Below are 16509 nucleotides of genomic sequence, written 5' to 3' on the forward strand. Positions count from 1 at the left end.
TAAGACAGACCAAAACTAAATCATTTTCTAGGAAAAGAGACTTAAGAAAGGAGTTTCTTTCTACAGATTTTCAGTAAATTCCATGAATCACTCACTGTCCCATTCAATTTAGGAAAATACCATCTGAATAAAAAACAGTAGTTATGTCAGTACTTTAAGCCAGTCTTAACTGTTTTTCCTTTAAAAGGGCATAGGAAACACCAATCTGCTCTACAACACAATTTTTCAAGTTCTGTGACAGAGGAGAAAAAAATCTACTCACTGTCACCAAAAACTTACCCAGAGAACTCCCAATTTCAGATTTAAAATGTACTACTCTTTAAGTCAGAGGAGAGATCCTGAATTATTTAGATTGTTGGCTAAGTTATATTATTTATAATTCCTGTTCCTTTAGGGAAACAATTTGTTATATAAACAAAGCTCAGAAGTATAAATAACTAAACAGAATAGAATTTCAGAAAGTACTATTCAAATAAATTCACACTTGGAACACAAGGAACAGTCTACTAATTGAGTTCACTTCATAAAGACATAGCTAGGGAAAGGATATAGCATTTTATACTTTCTTTGGAAATCAACCAGACTGAGTTAGTTCAATTTGGAACATCCTGAGCCTTAAAGCCTTAAAGCCTTTGCTAAAGTGTAACATAAATTTTGATTAGTCAAGTGTGAAAAACTACAACGCCAACTTTCCCGTCCCTCCAGTTAGTCTGTCTATAAATAGCACCAATGCATTAACAGCACCAAAGCAACTGGTGAGTTCCACAATGTGCCTGGCTTATACATCCCCTGCAAACACGCTCTCAGCATGTTTAACCAAAGCGCTTCTGGTCTGTAATAGGACCCTTTTTAAATAAAGCGTGACTCACTGTTTGCTTTCTTCACCAGGAGGTGGAGTCTTGCCGTGCCCTTCCATTACAAAATCCTCCTGTTCCACCTGCAAAGGCAAGCACCACCGGTCAGTGGTAGTCAGTAACTAAGATGCAACTCACTCCAAAGTGCCAGGGCCTGCCTTGTGCAGAACCATGTGGCCATTTCACTATAGTGCCTAGTACAGAAGACTGGGCCAATGATTTTCAATCTCTAGGTTTGCTCAAGGCATCCCCCCTTGCGTAACTAAAGTAAAAAAGAATAAAAAGGAAGCATGTTTATTTGCAAACTCACATAACTGTGGGAAAGGATTAGCATCCAGAATATAACAAAGAATTGCTATGAATCAACAAGGAAAAGACAACCTACCAGAAAAATTTTACTGAAGAGGATGCATAAATGAAAAGATGTTCACTCTTGTGTCAACCAGGAAGTGCAAATTAAAAATACAAAGAGATACCATTTCACAACTACTAGGGCTAAAATTAAAAGGTTGGGCAATATCAAATGTAGACAAGGGTGCAGAGCAATAACAACTTCATCCATTCCTGGTGGGAGGGAAAACTGGCATGACTCCCTTTTAAAAGTTTGCCAGTATCTAGTATCTAGTATACTTTACTATGTATTTACTGTACAAATCAGTGGTTGTACTTCTAGGTATATAACTGAGAGAAACTTTTGCACATATATAAAAATATTTTAATAGCATTTTTAAAAATAAAAAACCAAACATTCATCAACAGTAAAATAGGCTATGTTCTCAAACAATAGATTATACTGTACAAAAATTAATCAACTATAACCACACATCTCAACCCAGATGAGTTATAAAAACATAATTTTGGGCAAAAGAAGCAAGTCACAAAAGAATACACACACAGTATAATTCCATTAATATAAAGTTCAAATATATAAATTTTAAAACCATATATACATATATATGTGCATGTATATATACATATGTGGTTTTTAAAAATCTATAAAGAAAGGGAGTGACATACACAATTTAGGCTAGTGATTGTCTCGGCCAGGTGGGGGTGGGGGTATTCCATTAGGAAGGGGCATAGACTGGAGCCTAGGGTATGGTTATGTTCTGATTCTTTGGCCTATATGGTAGATATATGGCTGTTTATTTTGTAATTATTCTTTTAACTTTTTTACATGTATGGTTTATTTCTCAATACAAATTTTCAAAAGGAAAAAAGCACTTTACTATTTCAGATGGTTTATTGATCTGGAAGCTCAGTGACAGCAACCACCACAAACAGGATTATCTATCAGTCCTACAAAACTCCCCCTGAAAAGGCTTTAAAAAATCAAACAGATGTACTCAAGGAGAGGGACAAGACTATTCCCAACTTAGAAAAATACAGTCCATTTCTTATAGAGAACTAATAATATGGAAGACAAACAACAGTTACACAGATAAACACCATAAATGAAACCCAACTAAAACAAAAAGTTTTCCAGTTCTGCCATCACCTCCAGTCTTCATCTCTCAGGAATACTAGAGAAGATAGGATAGTATTAAGAAGCTAAGGTTCAAAAAGGACAGAAAAACTGAAAGGTGTACTTAATTTCCATTAAATAGAAAAAGTGAAGAAGTATAGGCAAGAATAGTAAAAGACACACAATGGTGCATACTATAAAATTGAAACCAAGCTTTGACCTTATTCTTCTCTTATGAGTTCATTCTGCAGCCTACTGGACTTTGCCAAGGAGAAGGAGGATTGTCCCATCCTAAGTTTACATGGTGATCTAAAAACTCTAGAAGAAAAAACAGGGTTGCCGAGGGAACCTTATGAAGAACTAGAGATGATCTTGATCTGGTGGTGTTACAAGAGTGTATACGTAGGTAAAAAAAAAAATCAACTATGCATTTTATGCTTTTAACTGTATGTATGTTATGCCTTAATTTTTTAAAAAAGTGACAAATTGTTTAAATTTATTAAGCTCCTTGGAACCTCAAGCCCAAATCATTTTTTTCAAAGACAAGAATGACTATTCTTCCACTTACATAGAGTATGAAGTTTTGTATAAGTATAAAGGTGATCCTTCATCTTTAAAAATCCTCTCCAACTAAAGAGCTCTAAATTTTGGATACTGGTCTCTGCTTACTAGTTTTTTTAAATAAGTTTTTTCTGTAATCAATTTCTCATTAAGTACAATAACAACAAGAAGTGCAGATGACCCTTGAACAACATGGGGGTGAGGAGCACCAACATCCCCTAACTGCAGGAAAAAATTCACATGGAATTTTTTTTTTTTTTGAGAGGGCATCTCTCATATTTATTGACCAAATGGTTGTTAACAACCATAAAATTCTGTATAGGGGACTCAATGCACAATCATTTATCAACCCCAAGCCTAATTCTCAACAGTCTCCAATCTTCTGAAGCATAATGAACAAGTTCTTACATGGTGAACAAATTCTTATATAGTGAATAAGTTCTTACATGGTGAACAGTGCAAGGGCAGTCATCACAGAAACTTTTGGTTTTGATCACGCATTATGAACTATAAACAATCAGGTCAAATATGAATATTCGTTTGATTTTTATACTTGATTTATATGTGAATCCCACATTTCTCCCTTATTATTATTATTATTATTTTTAATAAAATGCTGAAGTGGTAGGTAGATGCAAGATACAGGTAGAAAACATAGTTTAGTGCTGTAAGAGAGCAAATGCAGATGATCAGGTGTGTGCCTATAGACTAAGTATTAATCCAACCTAGACAAGGGCAACAAAACATTCACGGATGTCACATGGAAATTCTGACTTCCCCAAAACTTAACTACTAGTAAATAGCCTACTGTTGACCCTAAGTCTTACCAATAACAAAACAGCCAAGTAACACATATATTGTATGTTATAAGTGCCATGTACTGTATTCTTACAGTAAAGTAAGCTAGAGAAAAGAAAATGTTTCTTCAAATTGTTGCAAATCTCCAAAATATTTTCCAATGTATTTATTGATAAAAATCTGAGAATAAATGGACCCACTCAGCTCAAATCCATGCTGTTCAATGGTGAATTGTAATAATCAAAAAGCCCACAGCTTCAATAACCTCTATGTTAACTTCCAAAACTTTAACTGCAGTCTCCATGTTTTGCATACTAGTCTTCTCTACTTGGATAACCCAATAGTCCAAAGCGAAACATTACCTGTGTCCTCAAATTTCCTTTCCATTTAATATTCCCTCATTCACTAATATCCCCAAACAGGAAACCTATACAGGTAATCCTTGCTTTTCGAAAGTTCATGTTATGCCACTTTACCTTTTTTCCCCCCCAGCTTTATTAAGATACCATTGACACATAACATGGTATAAGTTTAAGGCATACAACATGATTTGATACATATATATATACTGTAAAATGATTTCCACATACATTTTAGATGTCATAGCTAGCTAATCTTTGCTTTTAGCACAGTGTAGTGAATTCAGGAAAAACATCATAATTTAGTTTAACATTTTTTATAAATTATATTTTTAAAATTTTGGAAGAAATATGTATATTGTGGGTAGTAGAGGGCATGTAAATCAAAATCAATGAAAAAATTAAATGAATAGCAAAACATTTACTTACAATTATATGTTAATCAAAATACAATGTAAGGTAATGCTGTATTACCTTAAGTATTTAGGTTAGGCAGAACAATTGTATGATGTCCGCTAGTGAATAAATTCTTGTATCAGTTTTGAATAGAGTTACAAAGAAAATTATAAAAAATGCCTACCTATATTTCACGATGAATGTAGCAGAGCTATAACTTTATTTAAATCCCCAAATAAGTAGGTTTAGATACCTACAGCCTCTTTGAATTAATTTTAGGTTGATTAGAAGTACTTGCTCAACTGAAGAATAATATCCTTAGTTCCTATATGTACTTTAAAAGTAAAATGTTTATGTTTTATTTTCAATTTTTATTTGCAAGCAAAATATATATCACCACTTAAAAGTTAAATCCTGAAAAGGCTTTTGATTTTTAGCAGTAGCTCACATTATTCATCTGCTCTCAATTCAGGTTTTATTCTGCAAGTATTCCTTTCCAAAGTGTATTTGATTTGCCCTCCTGGTGTCTTTAACCAGAAGGAAACCACAACAGAAAACACTGCTGAAGATGTTCATTTCCATTGCTTGTGCAGAGCTGATTTCACCATGAGATTTTCTGCAATTTTAGCTTCTGGGAATGGCTTTACTTTTGACATTTGGCTTCATTTTCCTCTTCCAGGTTCTGGGGCTTCCAGGCATTGCTTGGCTGCAGCTGCATCATTCAAAATCTCTGTCTCCATCTTCACATGGCCTTCTCTCCCCAGTCTCTCTGCCACTTTGCTTTTAGGAAAGACCTACATCAGTACCTGTTTTCGTTAACCAAAAGAAATCCAAGGAAGATTTCGCTTTTATGGAAAAAGGGAAAATGCAAAAATTGTGTTGCACTTGTTTTGCCATGAGCCATCAGAGAGGCGGCCGTACCCCCAATCTACTTCCCCGGGAGCCACACTCAGCATCTCAGCATCCAGCCGCTGGAGCTTTGAACTGGTCTGTGAGAATCTGTGCTTTATCTTGATTTATTTTGTGCATCCTTTACTAAGAAGTGTTCTGAGCTATCAGAAAAGCTTAGGAGAGGTTATTTTTGAGTGTGCAAATGCTCAAAAAATTTTCCTTATAAAGTAATTGCTTCTTCACTTTACATCATTTCAGCTTACAAAAGGTTTCAGAGGAACACTCTACTGTCAGATAGCAGGGGAAACCTGTAATCTTACAAGATACTCTACTTCCCTTCCTTAATCGCACATTTTGTTAATCACCAAGTACTGTGGGTTCTGCCTGTTAGCTCGCACACCCACCACCCCTTCTCTACCTGCCACAGTTAAAGCCAGCTCACTCCTACAAAAGCTTTCTCACTGGTCTTTGTGCTTCCAGGTCCCATCTCATTTCAACGCACCCTCCAAACTACTTCCATCAAGTGGACTTGGTAAAATGCAAACGTGACTATTCCTCCTTCAACAGCACTCCACCACCTGCTCTCAGGGATAACAGCTCAGCTCATTTGTCTAGAAAATCTTTTTCTCTGCCCCTGCCTCGATTACCCACTCTGAACCCCTGGTGAAGCACAAACTCTTCAACCCTCTGCTCCTTTACATACAATGCTCTCTCTTGCCTAGAAGCAACATGCTGATCTATCCACACGCAGTTCAAACTCCTACTCATGCCTTTAAGTGCCAGTTCAGAGGATCTTCCCCAGGAGACACTTCACCAGAGTTCCTACCTTTGCTCAGTCTCCATCATATCAGAAGGCAATAAAAATGGTCCAGAAAGATCATTGCTCCTTCCTGTCACTTTCTGGTTTTTTTTAAGTCTACATCCAGTCCCTTCACATCCTTGTTTCTTTTTTTCTACAAATTTCTCTAACATTTTGGACTTAATTTAATCATCTCCACCACTCCTCCTCCCTTGACCTCATTTTTAGAAGTTTCAATGTTTTTATTCATAAAACTTACACTGTATCCTCATTTTTCTCCCACTATCATCCATTCATTCAACAAATATTTACTGCACATATATTATGATAAGTGTTTTGCTGCGATAATGGTGAAGAAGACAGTCTCTGCCCTAAAAAAACTCAGGCTAGTGAAAAGCAAAAACTAGTCAATTGCCATAGAGTACGAGAATGCAACAAAACAACACAGGAAGGACACTTAACTAGGTCTACAGGAATCAGGTATTCTAGACCCACCTAGACAGGTGATCCATGTCCTTCCTATTCCTGTAAGAAACGGGCAGCACCAGGGGCTAGGCTTGAGGATGGCAAGCGCCTCTCCCACTCCCTCCCTCCATCTGAACCCATAATGAGTCCTCACCATAACTTCTGCAGCTCCTCAGCTGCCATTCTGAGCCTCACCTGACAGGTATTTCAGTGATTTTTCTCCTCAATGTCCTGCCTTTGCTCACCACCAACTGTTCTTGAGACATTTCTGTCTTACCAATCCTATACCATTTTTTTATTCTGCTCCTGGAGCATAGTACACAGCTGGAGAAAGTTACAAGATGGGTTCCTTTTCAAATGTATATCAATTAACATCCACTCAGTGCTTACATCTCAGTACTTCTGTCTGGAAGGTGCTTCTTTATTCTGTCTTTCTGGTGAACTCCTATTCGGCCTTTCAAAGTCTGGTTCAAAGTTACTTTTCTAGGAAGTGTTTTCTGACTCTGCGAAGTGCTCCTTCCCATTTACCCAGCAAGGCTTAGTGAGCAGCTGTGCTCCCTTGGGCACCCATCCCTGCTGTTGGGGAGCCTTGGAGGTCTGGGTGTTGCAGAATCTACTCCTTCCTCACACCTTCTGACTGCTGGTCTGTGCGAAGCACCGGTTTGAATGACAGAATGAGTGTCTGACCTACTATGCCACATTCCTCACACATTTATTCTGTGCCTTTTTTACTCAGAGACTCCAAACCCATCCACTAGGCATCTTCCCTAGTCCATCCTTTCTGAAGATGACAGGGCCTTGGATTATCCTGAGGGCCTATCTCACACAAAGACCCTAGTGTTTTCTTCTCCTGAGTGTATCATAAAACTAAATCTTCACCCATTTTTACTCTATTACTCTGCAAGGCCTCCCTACTTGTATTCTAAACTCATGACCCACACTGATCTGATTAAAATAATTAAATTTTTACTGAAGTAATATTATATATGATTCTAAAGGCCAAATAATTACCACCAGGCTTATAAACAAAAGCAGTACTTCCTTCTCCCCAGCCACATACACATCACATATGTACTTCCCTTCTCCTATCCTCCCAAGTCAGTCACCATTTTTGGTCAAATCAATATTCAATGCTAACAGTGCTATTACTTAGTGAATAATATGTAGTACAGTAGAATTATACAGAATAATATAATTAAATTTCCTTATACAATTTCTTGTCTTCACTGGAACTAATAGTTACTACTTCCTCTTCTTACACTTTATTAAAAATTTTTTTTTGGTTTAGTATTTATTATGTATTTTTCACTAATCCAGCCTCAAACTCTCCAGCAGAACTATGTCTCCTCTTAATAAATTCAAACACATCAGGTAATCTATCAATTTCATTCCTGTCTTGGAAACATTCCTCAGGGGTTTTCTCCAGTTCCAGTCTAGACTGTTTGCTCTCTAGGCCACTAAATAGCTGACACCTTGCCAAGATGTCTCTTCCCCTTCATCTCTGGAATTCCTGGCTGTCTCTCCTCCGCTGGAGCATCTGTTTCCCAGATCCTTTGTCTTCTTTTATGGCTTACCCCCTGGTTTAGATGGAGCATATACTCCAGTGATTCCCTCATGAAAAGTATATGGGAAGTGAATTTTTTCAGATCTTGAATGATTAAAATGTGCTTATTTTATCCATAAGTCTAACTGACACAGAACTCTTTTTTTTTTACCCACATACATAATCAAATATACACATTCAAGTTAGTAAACATTTTTTCCTCCAAAATTTTGAAGGCTATGTTCCGTTGTTTTCTAGTTTCCAGAATTGTTGTATAGACATTTGATAGTATTCTGAATCCTGATGTTTAGGAGAGGACCTGTTTCCTCTCTAGGAACTTTTAGGATCTTTAATTTCTCCTCAGTTTTCTAAAAACGAAAACCACTAAATACGGTTCTTTTTTCATTTCTCGAGCTGATACTGGGTAGGTACTTGCAATCAGGTTCTACAGGCTTGGGACATTTACTCTACTTATTTCAGAATTCCATCTCCTCCGATTTCTTTTCTCTCCTTCAGGAATTCCTGTTATTCAGTGTTGAATCTTCCGTATTGATCTACTGAATTTCCTCTGTTGCTCCATTTTTACCTTTTTAACTTTTTATTTTACTTTCTGGGGATTTTCTCAATTTTTTCTTCCAATGCTTCTAATTTTTAAAAATATTTTCTGCTATTGTAACTTATTCTTTAAAAGCTCTTTGTTCTCTGAACAGTCCTTTTTTAGTCCTGTTCTTGTCTGAATACACTCTCTCTCTTATCTCTGAGGATACAATAGAGTGTGTTTGTTTTGTTTGTTCTGATTTTCTCTGCTCCTAGCATTATCTGTCTCATCTACTTCCTCTTTTATCTTTGGCTGGGTCGCTATCTTTTCATTCACAGGTTTTTATCAAATGTCTGATCATCTTTGGTAATCCACTGATACTTAAGAGTTAAGCCCTAAAGAGCTTGGAAGTGCTTTCTGTGGAGAAGGTAGATGAGATTGATGAGGTTGAAAATCTTGTGGTCGGCTTCCTGGGTATCAGGAGACCTGGCCATTTCACTGGGAGAACTCAGGTGCCCGCACTTGTATACTCTTTTTTTCTCTCCTTTGGGCTGTTCAATTGCCCAGAGAGGTACCCTTTAATCCACCCTCTGCCTGTGGGTATGAGCCTGGTCTCTGGTGTTCTGGGACTGGGTTTGGGATGAGAGCTGGCACAATCTCACATCAGCATGCTTGCTTCGATTTAACGCTGCTTTTAGTTAGGATTACTAACCTCCACCCTCAGCCTCACCAGGTGGGAGAGGCAGAACTGTCTACCTGTGGATGAGGAGGACAGAATGCTGGGGCCCTGCAACGTGTACATTCTTCAACCAGTCCTGCTGTTTTCAGTGCCACTCCAACAGCCTCCAGCTTCCAAAATTGTTGCCATTTCTTGTCTGTTTCATCTCTTCCACTCACTTTTTTCTGGTGGATTTTTGCCCGATGAACCCATTATGCAAAAGTAAGTTTAGTGTAGTTTTAGAAGGGAAAAGAGAGTAATAGCTGGGTTTAGTCTACTATGTCCAAGTCTATTTTTAAAAACCTTTGCCTCTACTTTTTCCACTCTATCAAACTGCTCTAATACTACCAGTAAATTTTTGTTGGTTTTCTTCTTTAAAAACATTATTTTAAATGTTAACAGTTTTATGAGATATAACTAATATATATTAAACTGCATATATTTAGAGCATATGATTTGGTAAGTTTTGACATATGTATATTCCCAAGAAACTGTCACCACCATCAAGAAATGAGCATATTTGCCACTCCTAAAAGTTTCATCATGGCGTTTTCAAATTCAAAAAATGAGCAATTTTCCCCCTCCTACACTCCTTCCCCAGGCTACCACTAACACAGTTTCTATTGTTATAGATTAGTTTGCATCTTCTAGAGTTTAATTACATGGAATCACACAGTATTCTGTTTTGTTGGTCTGGCTCCTTTTACTTGGCAAAATTATTTTGAAATTCACTCATATGATTTCATGTATTAACAGTTCATTTCCATTTTACAGCTGAGTAGTATTACATTGTATAGAATATACTACAATCTTTTCCATTTATCTATTGACGGATGACTGGGTTGTTTCCAGATTTTGGCCACTGCAAATAAAGCTGTTACGACATTCATTTAGAAGTTTTTTTATGGATGTATGCTATCTTTTTTATTGGGTAAATACTTAGTGGTGTTTATTAGTTTGCTAGGGCTGCCATAACAAAGTGCCACCAACCAGGTGACTTGAATAACAGCAATTTAGGTGTCTCACACAGATCTGGAAGCAAGAAGTTGAAAATTAAGATACTGGCAGCCCTGGTGCCTTCTGAGAGCTGTGAGAGAAGGATCTGTTCCAGGCCTCTCTCCTTGGCTTGTAGATGGCTGCCTTCATGTTCACATAGTGTTCATCCTGTATTTGTATGTCTAGATTTCCCCTTTTTATAAAAAGGAAATTATGGCCTACCTTATTAACCTATTTGAAATTGATTACCTCTGCAAAGACCCTACCTCCAGATAAAGTCACATTCTGAGCTATTGGGAGTTAGGACTTCAACATATCAACTGGGAGTGGGGGCAGGGGACCCAATTCAACCTGTAACAGTGTGGAATAGTTGGGTCATATGGTAGCTGTATGTTTAACTTTTTAAGAAACAGTCTCTGTTTTCCAAAGTGGCTGCAGCATTTTACCTTCTCCTGGGCAGTGTATGAGAGTTCCAGTTGTTTCATTTCTCACTAACACTTGGCATGATAACTTTTTAATTTTAGCCATTCTAATTGTGGTTTTAATTGCACTGATGTTGAGTATCTTTTCATGAGCTTCTTGCCATGCATCCTCTCGTAAAGTGCTGTTCAAATCTTCTGACCAGGCTTTTAACAGCTTTATTAGATGTAATTTACACAACATAAAGTTCACCTGTTTAAAGGGTACAATTCAGTGGCTTTTAATATATGTACAGAGTTGTGCCATTATAATAATACAATTTTAGAACATTACTATCATTCCCAAAAGGAGATTTTGGACTCATTGGCAGTTACTCCTCATTCTATCCTCCTTTAGTCCTTCCTAGAACCAGAAAACCACTCATCTACTTCCTATCTCTACAGATTTGCCTATTCTGAACATTTCATATAAAAATGGGAATCACACAATATGTGGTATTTGTGTCTTTTACTTAGCATATTGTTTTTGAGTCTCATCCATGCTGCACATGAATCAGTACTTTATTCCATTTTACGTCTGAATACTATCCCATTGTATGGATAGAACACATTTTGTTTATATTATCAGCTGACGGACATTTGTATTGTTCCTACTTTTTGGCTATTATAAATTATGCTGCTGTAAGCATTTGTGTACAAGTTTCTGTATGGCACATTATTTCATTTCTCTAGGGTGAATAAGACAGGATAGAATTGCTGGGTCATATGGTAACTTCGTAGTTTAACTTTTTGAAGAACTGCTAAACTGTTTTCCAAAGCTGCCGTACCTTTTTACATTCCCACCAGCAGGGTCTGAAGGTTCCGATTTCTCCACATTCTCATTAACCTTTAGTATTGTCTGTCCTGGATAAAAGCTATCCTAGTGGGCATGAAGTGGTGAGTCACTGTGGTTTTGAATTGTATGTCCCTAAAGAGTAATGATTTTAAGCATCTTTTCATGTGCTCCTGGCCATTTGTATATCTTCTTTGGAGAAATGTCTATTTCAATTCTTAGCTCATTTTTTTACTTGGGTTATTTGCTCATTTTTTAAATTTAAAAATTAAAAATTTTTTCTTATTACTGAGCTTCAAAGGTTTTATGTATATTCTAAACACAAGTCCTTATTCAGCTATATGTTTTGCATGTATTTTCCTCCAATCTGTGGCTTGTCTTTTCATTCTCATAACAGCGCATTTCTAAGAGCTGAAGTTCTTAGTTTTGATGTAGTACAACACACCATTTACAAGAATTTAATGGACTGTGCTTTTGCTGTGTTATCTAAGAAATCTTTGCCTAACCATAGGTCACAAAAATTTTCCTTGTTTTCTTCTAGATGTATTATAGTTTTAGGTTTTACATTTAGACCTAAGATCCATTTTGAGTTAATTTTTGAAATTAACAGATGTTATGAAATAGAGATCTGGGTTTTGTATTGTTTTTATTTTTTTTGCATATGGATATCCATTTGCTCTAGCACCATTTGTTGAAAAAATCAGCCTTTCTCCACTAAATCACCCTTGTCAAAAGTCTTTTGTCCATATATGTGTAGGTCTATGTTTGGAATCTCTCTTCTATTCCACTGGTCTATTGCCTTTCTCCAATACCACAGGGTCTTGATTATTGTAGCTTTATTAAGTGTTGAAATCAGACAGTATTAGCACTCCAACATTTTTCTTCTCAAAAGCTGCTTTGATTATTGCTAGGGGTCGCATAGTGTTCCACCCAAAAAGATACGTTGGAGTCCTAACTTCCAGTGTGTGGAAGTCCTAACTTCAGAATGTGACCTTATTTGAAGATATGGTCTGTTTTTCTAAATAAAGTAATCAATTGGCTTATTGGAATGAGGCCAATATAACTCATGTCCTTATAAAAGGGGAAAATCTGGACACAGAGACAGCCAGGCACAAAAGGAGAATGCCACGTGAAAAATGAAGTTCTGCTGTGAGGAGCCAAGAAGCTAGAAGAAAAGCTAGAAGCCAGAAGCTAGGAAGGAAGACTGGAAAAGATCCTCCCCTAGCGCGTTCCAGGGAACATAGTATGGCCCTTTAGACATCTAGTCTCCAGAACCATGAGACAATACATTTCTGTTGTTTAAGCTACTCAGTTTTTGGTATTTTGTTACAGCAGCCCTAGTGAACTAATATAGCTATTCTATGTCCTCTGCATTTCTATATGAATTTTAGAAGGCAGCCTTTCACTTCTACAAAAGAGTCTGCTATGATTTTGATAGGGATCAATTTGACTCTATAGATCAATTTGGGGAGAAGAAACATCTCAACAGTATTAAATCTTCTGACCTAGGAACAAAGTATATCTCCCCATTTATTTAGGTTGACTTTAATTTCTCTCGGCAATGCTTTGTAGTTTCAGTGTATGTACAATGTTGAAAAGAAAAGGTGACAGCAGACATCCTTTCTTTTCATCTTAGGAGTAAAATAAAGCATTCAGTTTTTCCCCATCAAGGTTAATGTTAACTGTAGGGTTTTCATAAAGGTCCTTTATCAGGTTGAGCAGTTCCTTTCTATTCCAGGTTTGCTAAGAGGTTTTTTTCTCAGGAATGGATGTGGCATTTATTAATGCTTTCTCTCCATCTGTGGAGTTGATCACATGATTTTTCTTTTTCATTTGTTAATATGATGCATTTTTTTCATCAACCAAGTGAATGATTTTTTGTTAAACCAACCCTGCATTCCTAGGATAAGTACCAGCTGGTTATGTATTATCCTTTGTACATATTGTTGGAGTCAATATGCTAAAAGAACTTCTGCATCTATGTTCATGAAAGAGATTATTCTGTAGTTTTTCTTGTGATGTCTTAGTTGGTTTGGGTATCAGAGTAATGCTGACCTCACAGCATGAGTTGGGAAGTAGTCTCTTCAAGTGAAATTATACTAATTCACATACAACATTAAGAACCTTACAATAGTTTTCTTCCATTTTCCCCTTCCAGGCCTTTATGCTACTGTTACCATACATTATACAGATATAAATGTTATAAACCCACAATGCATTTGCATTATTTTGTTCAAACAATCAATTTTCTTTTAAAGAGATTTAAATAATAGAAAAGTCTTATATATTTACCCACATAGCTTCCATTTCCTAAGCTCTTCATATCTTTGTGTACATTCATATTTCCATCTGGCATCATTTTCTTCTTCCTTTAGTCTTGCAGTAAGAGCATGCTGGTGAGGAATTATTTCAGCTTCTATCTGTCTGAAACAGACTTTATTTCACCTTCATTTTTGAAAGAAATTTAGCTGATTACAGAATTCAAGGTTCACAGTTTTTTCTTTCAGTACTTTGAAGATGCTGTTCCACTGTCTTCTTGTTTGTATTGTTTCCAATGAGATATACTTACATTTGTTCCTCCATTAATAGTGTCTTTTTGCTTCTGGTTTTAAGATTTTTTTTCTAGCACTGGTTTTGAGCAATTTGATTATGTGCTTTGGCATGGTTTGCTTTGTGTTTCCTGTACTTCAAGCACATTTAACTTCTTGGATTTATGGGTTTACAGTTTTTATCAAATCTGGATGATTTGGGATCATTATTTCTTAGCTTTTTTTCTGCCCCCTCCCTCTTCTTCAGAGACTACAATTACAAGTATACTGGTCTGCCTAAAGTTGTCCACAGTACAATGGTACTCTTTTCATTTTTTGTTCTTTACTTTTTTCTCTCTGTGTTTCACATTGGTATGACTAAATTCACTCATCTTATTCTGCAGTCTTATCTGACACTAAGACCATTCATTGTATTTTTCATCTCAGACATAGTTTTCAACTCTAAAAATTTGATTTGGGTCTTTAAAATAAGTATCTTCCATGTTTCTGCTTAACTTTCTATCTGAACTACAGTTACAGTGTTTTTAATATTCTGGTGTGCTAATTCTAATCTGTGTCAGTTGTGGGCTGGTTTGAATCAATTGCTTTTTTCCCTTCTATGGTCTGTATTTTCCTGGTTTTTACATGCCTGACAATCTTTCCTTGGACACCAGATATTGTGAATATTACTGTGCTGAGTACTGAATATTTCTGTACTCCTACAAGTACTCTTGAGCTTTGTTCTGGGACACAGTTAAATTACTCTGAAATAGTCTGTTCCTTTTGTGTCTTGCTTTTAGGATATGCTAAGCTGGCCTAGAGCAGTGTTAAGGGCTAATTATTCCCCACTACTGAGGACTCTACCTAATGCTCCATGAATTGAGGTTTTCCAGTGTATAGAAAGAGGCAATATTAGTGGTACTGTTTCTTTAAATCCTCTTGGCCGGGCTCCCCTTCCTGCACCAGCTATAGTCTCCTCTTATGCATGTGCTCTGAAGAATATGCAAGGTGAACCCTCCACAGAGCTCCAGAGTTCCCTCTCTGTGTGAGTCTCTCCTCTCCAGGATTCTGTCCTGCAAACTGTAGCTGCCTTAGTCTCCCTAGACCTTCAGCAAGGTTGCCTCAACTGAGGGGGTCTGCTGGGCTTTGCAGGAGCTCCCCTTCCCTGCACTGCAGCCTGGAAGCTCTCTCTCTCAAGCCAGTACACTGGGGTAGTCGGAGGACTCACCGTACTTGTATTCTATTTTTCAGCAGTCACTGTCCTTCATTACCTAATGTCTAGTGTCTTGTAAGCCATTGTCTCAAATATATTTTGTCTATTTTTTAAATGGTTATTTCTGGCGGGAGGGTTTATCCCATCCCTGATACTCCATCTTGCCTGGCAGCAGAAGTCCCAATGACTTTTTTTAAAAAACTGTGGTAAGATATATGTAAAATAAAATTTACCATTTTAGGCCATTTTTAAGTGTAAAGCTGTGATATTAAGCACATTCATATTGTTGTGCAACCAGTACCATCATCCATCCTCAGAACTTTTTCATCTCCCCAAATCAATACTCTACACTCTTTAACAGCTCCCCCCATCTTCCATCAGTCCCTGGCAACCACCATTTTATTTTCTGTTTCTATGACTTGATTGCTCCAGGTACCTCATGTAACTGGAATCATATAGTATCTGTCCTTTTGTGTCTGGCTTATTTCACTTAGCATAATGTCTTCAAGGTTCATCCATGTTGTAGCATGTATCAGAACTTCCTTTTTAAGGCTGATTGATAGTCATTGTATGGCTAGACCGCTTTTTTTTATTCATTCATCCGCTAATAGACACTGGGTTCGTTCTGTTTTCTTGGCCATTATGAATATAATGTTGCTATGAACATGGGTATACAAATATTTGTTAGTCCCTGCTTTCAATTCTTTTTTTAAACACTCTCACTAATTTTCCCCCTTCACCTATTTCACCTATCCCCCACTGACAATCACCAGTCTGTTCTCTGTTCTCTGTGTTTATGAGCCTATTTTAGGATTCTTTGTTTGTTCATTTGTTTAGGTTTTTAGAATTCACATGTAAGTGAAATCATATGACATTTGCCTTTCTCTGTCTGAGGCATCTCACTTAGCATATATCCTCTAGGTCTATCCGTGTTTTATGGATGAATAATATTCCATTGTATATATACATACCATGTCTTTTTTTTATCCATTCATCCATTGATGGACATTTAGGTGATTTCTTCATATTTTGGTTATTGTAAATAATGCTGTGATGAACACAAAAATGCATGTATCTTTTTTAATAAGCGATTTTGTTTTCTTCAGGTAACTTTCCAGAAGTGGAATTGCTGGG

The 16509-nt window shown here is 36.8% G+C and overlaps 1 protein-coding gene across 3 annotated transcripts in view; it reads right to left on the bottom strand.

Moving 5' to 3' along the window:
• TNRC6B (trinucleotide repeat containing adaptor 6B) overlaps positions 1-16509 on the bottom strand; it is a 282415-nt gene that overhangs the window by 154193 nt on the left and 111713 nt on the right. The window contains exon 4 of one of the 3 annotated variants that reach the window (XM_036931424.2): positions 870-937. The exons of the other annotated variants lie outside the window; for them this stretch is intronic. Within the exon in view, the coding sequence (XP_036787319.1) occupies positions 870-937 (68 nt within the window). The remainder of the gene's footprint in view (positions 1-869; positions 938-16509) is intronic. 3 annotated transcript variants of the gene reach the window in all.

The sequence above is a fragment of the Manis pentadactyla genome, chromosome 10 (genome assembly GCF_030020395.1).
Source record: "Manis pentadactyla isolate mManPen7 chromosome 10, mManPen7.hap1, whole genome shotgun sequence".
In the NCBI taxonomy this organism is placed as follows: Eukaryota; Metazoa; Chordata; class Mammalia; order Pholidota; family Manidae; genus Manis; species Manis pentadactyla.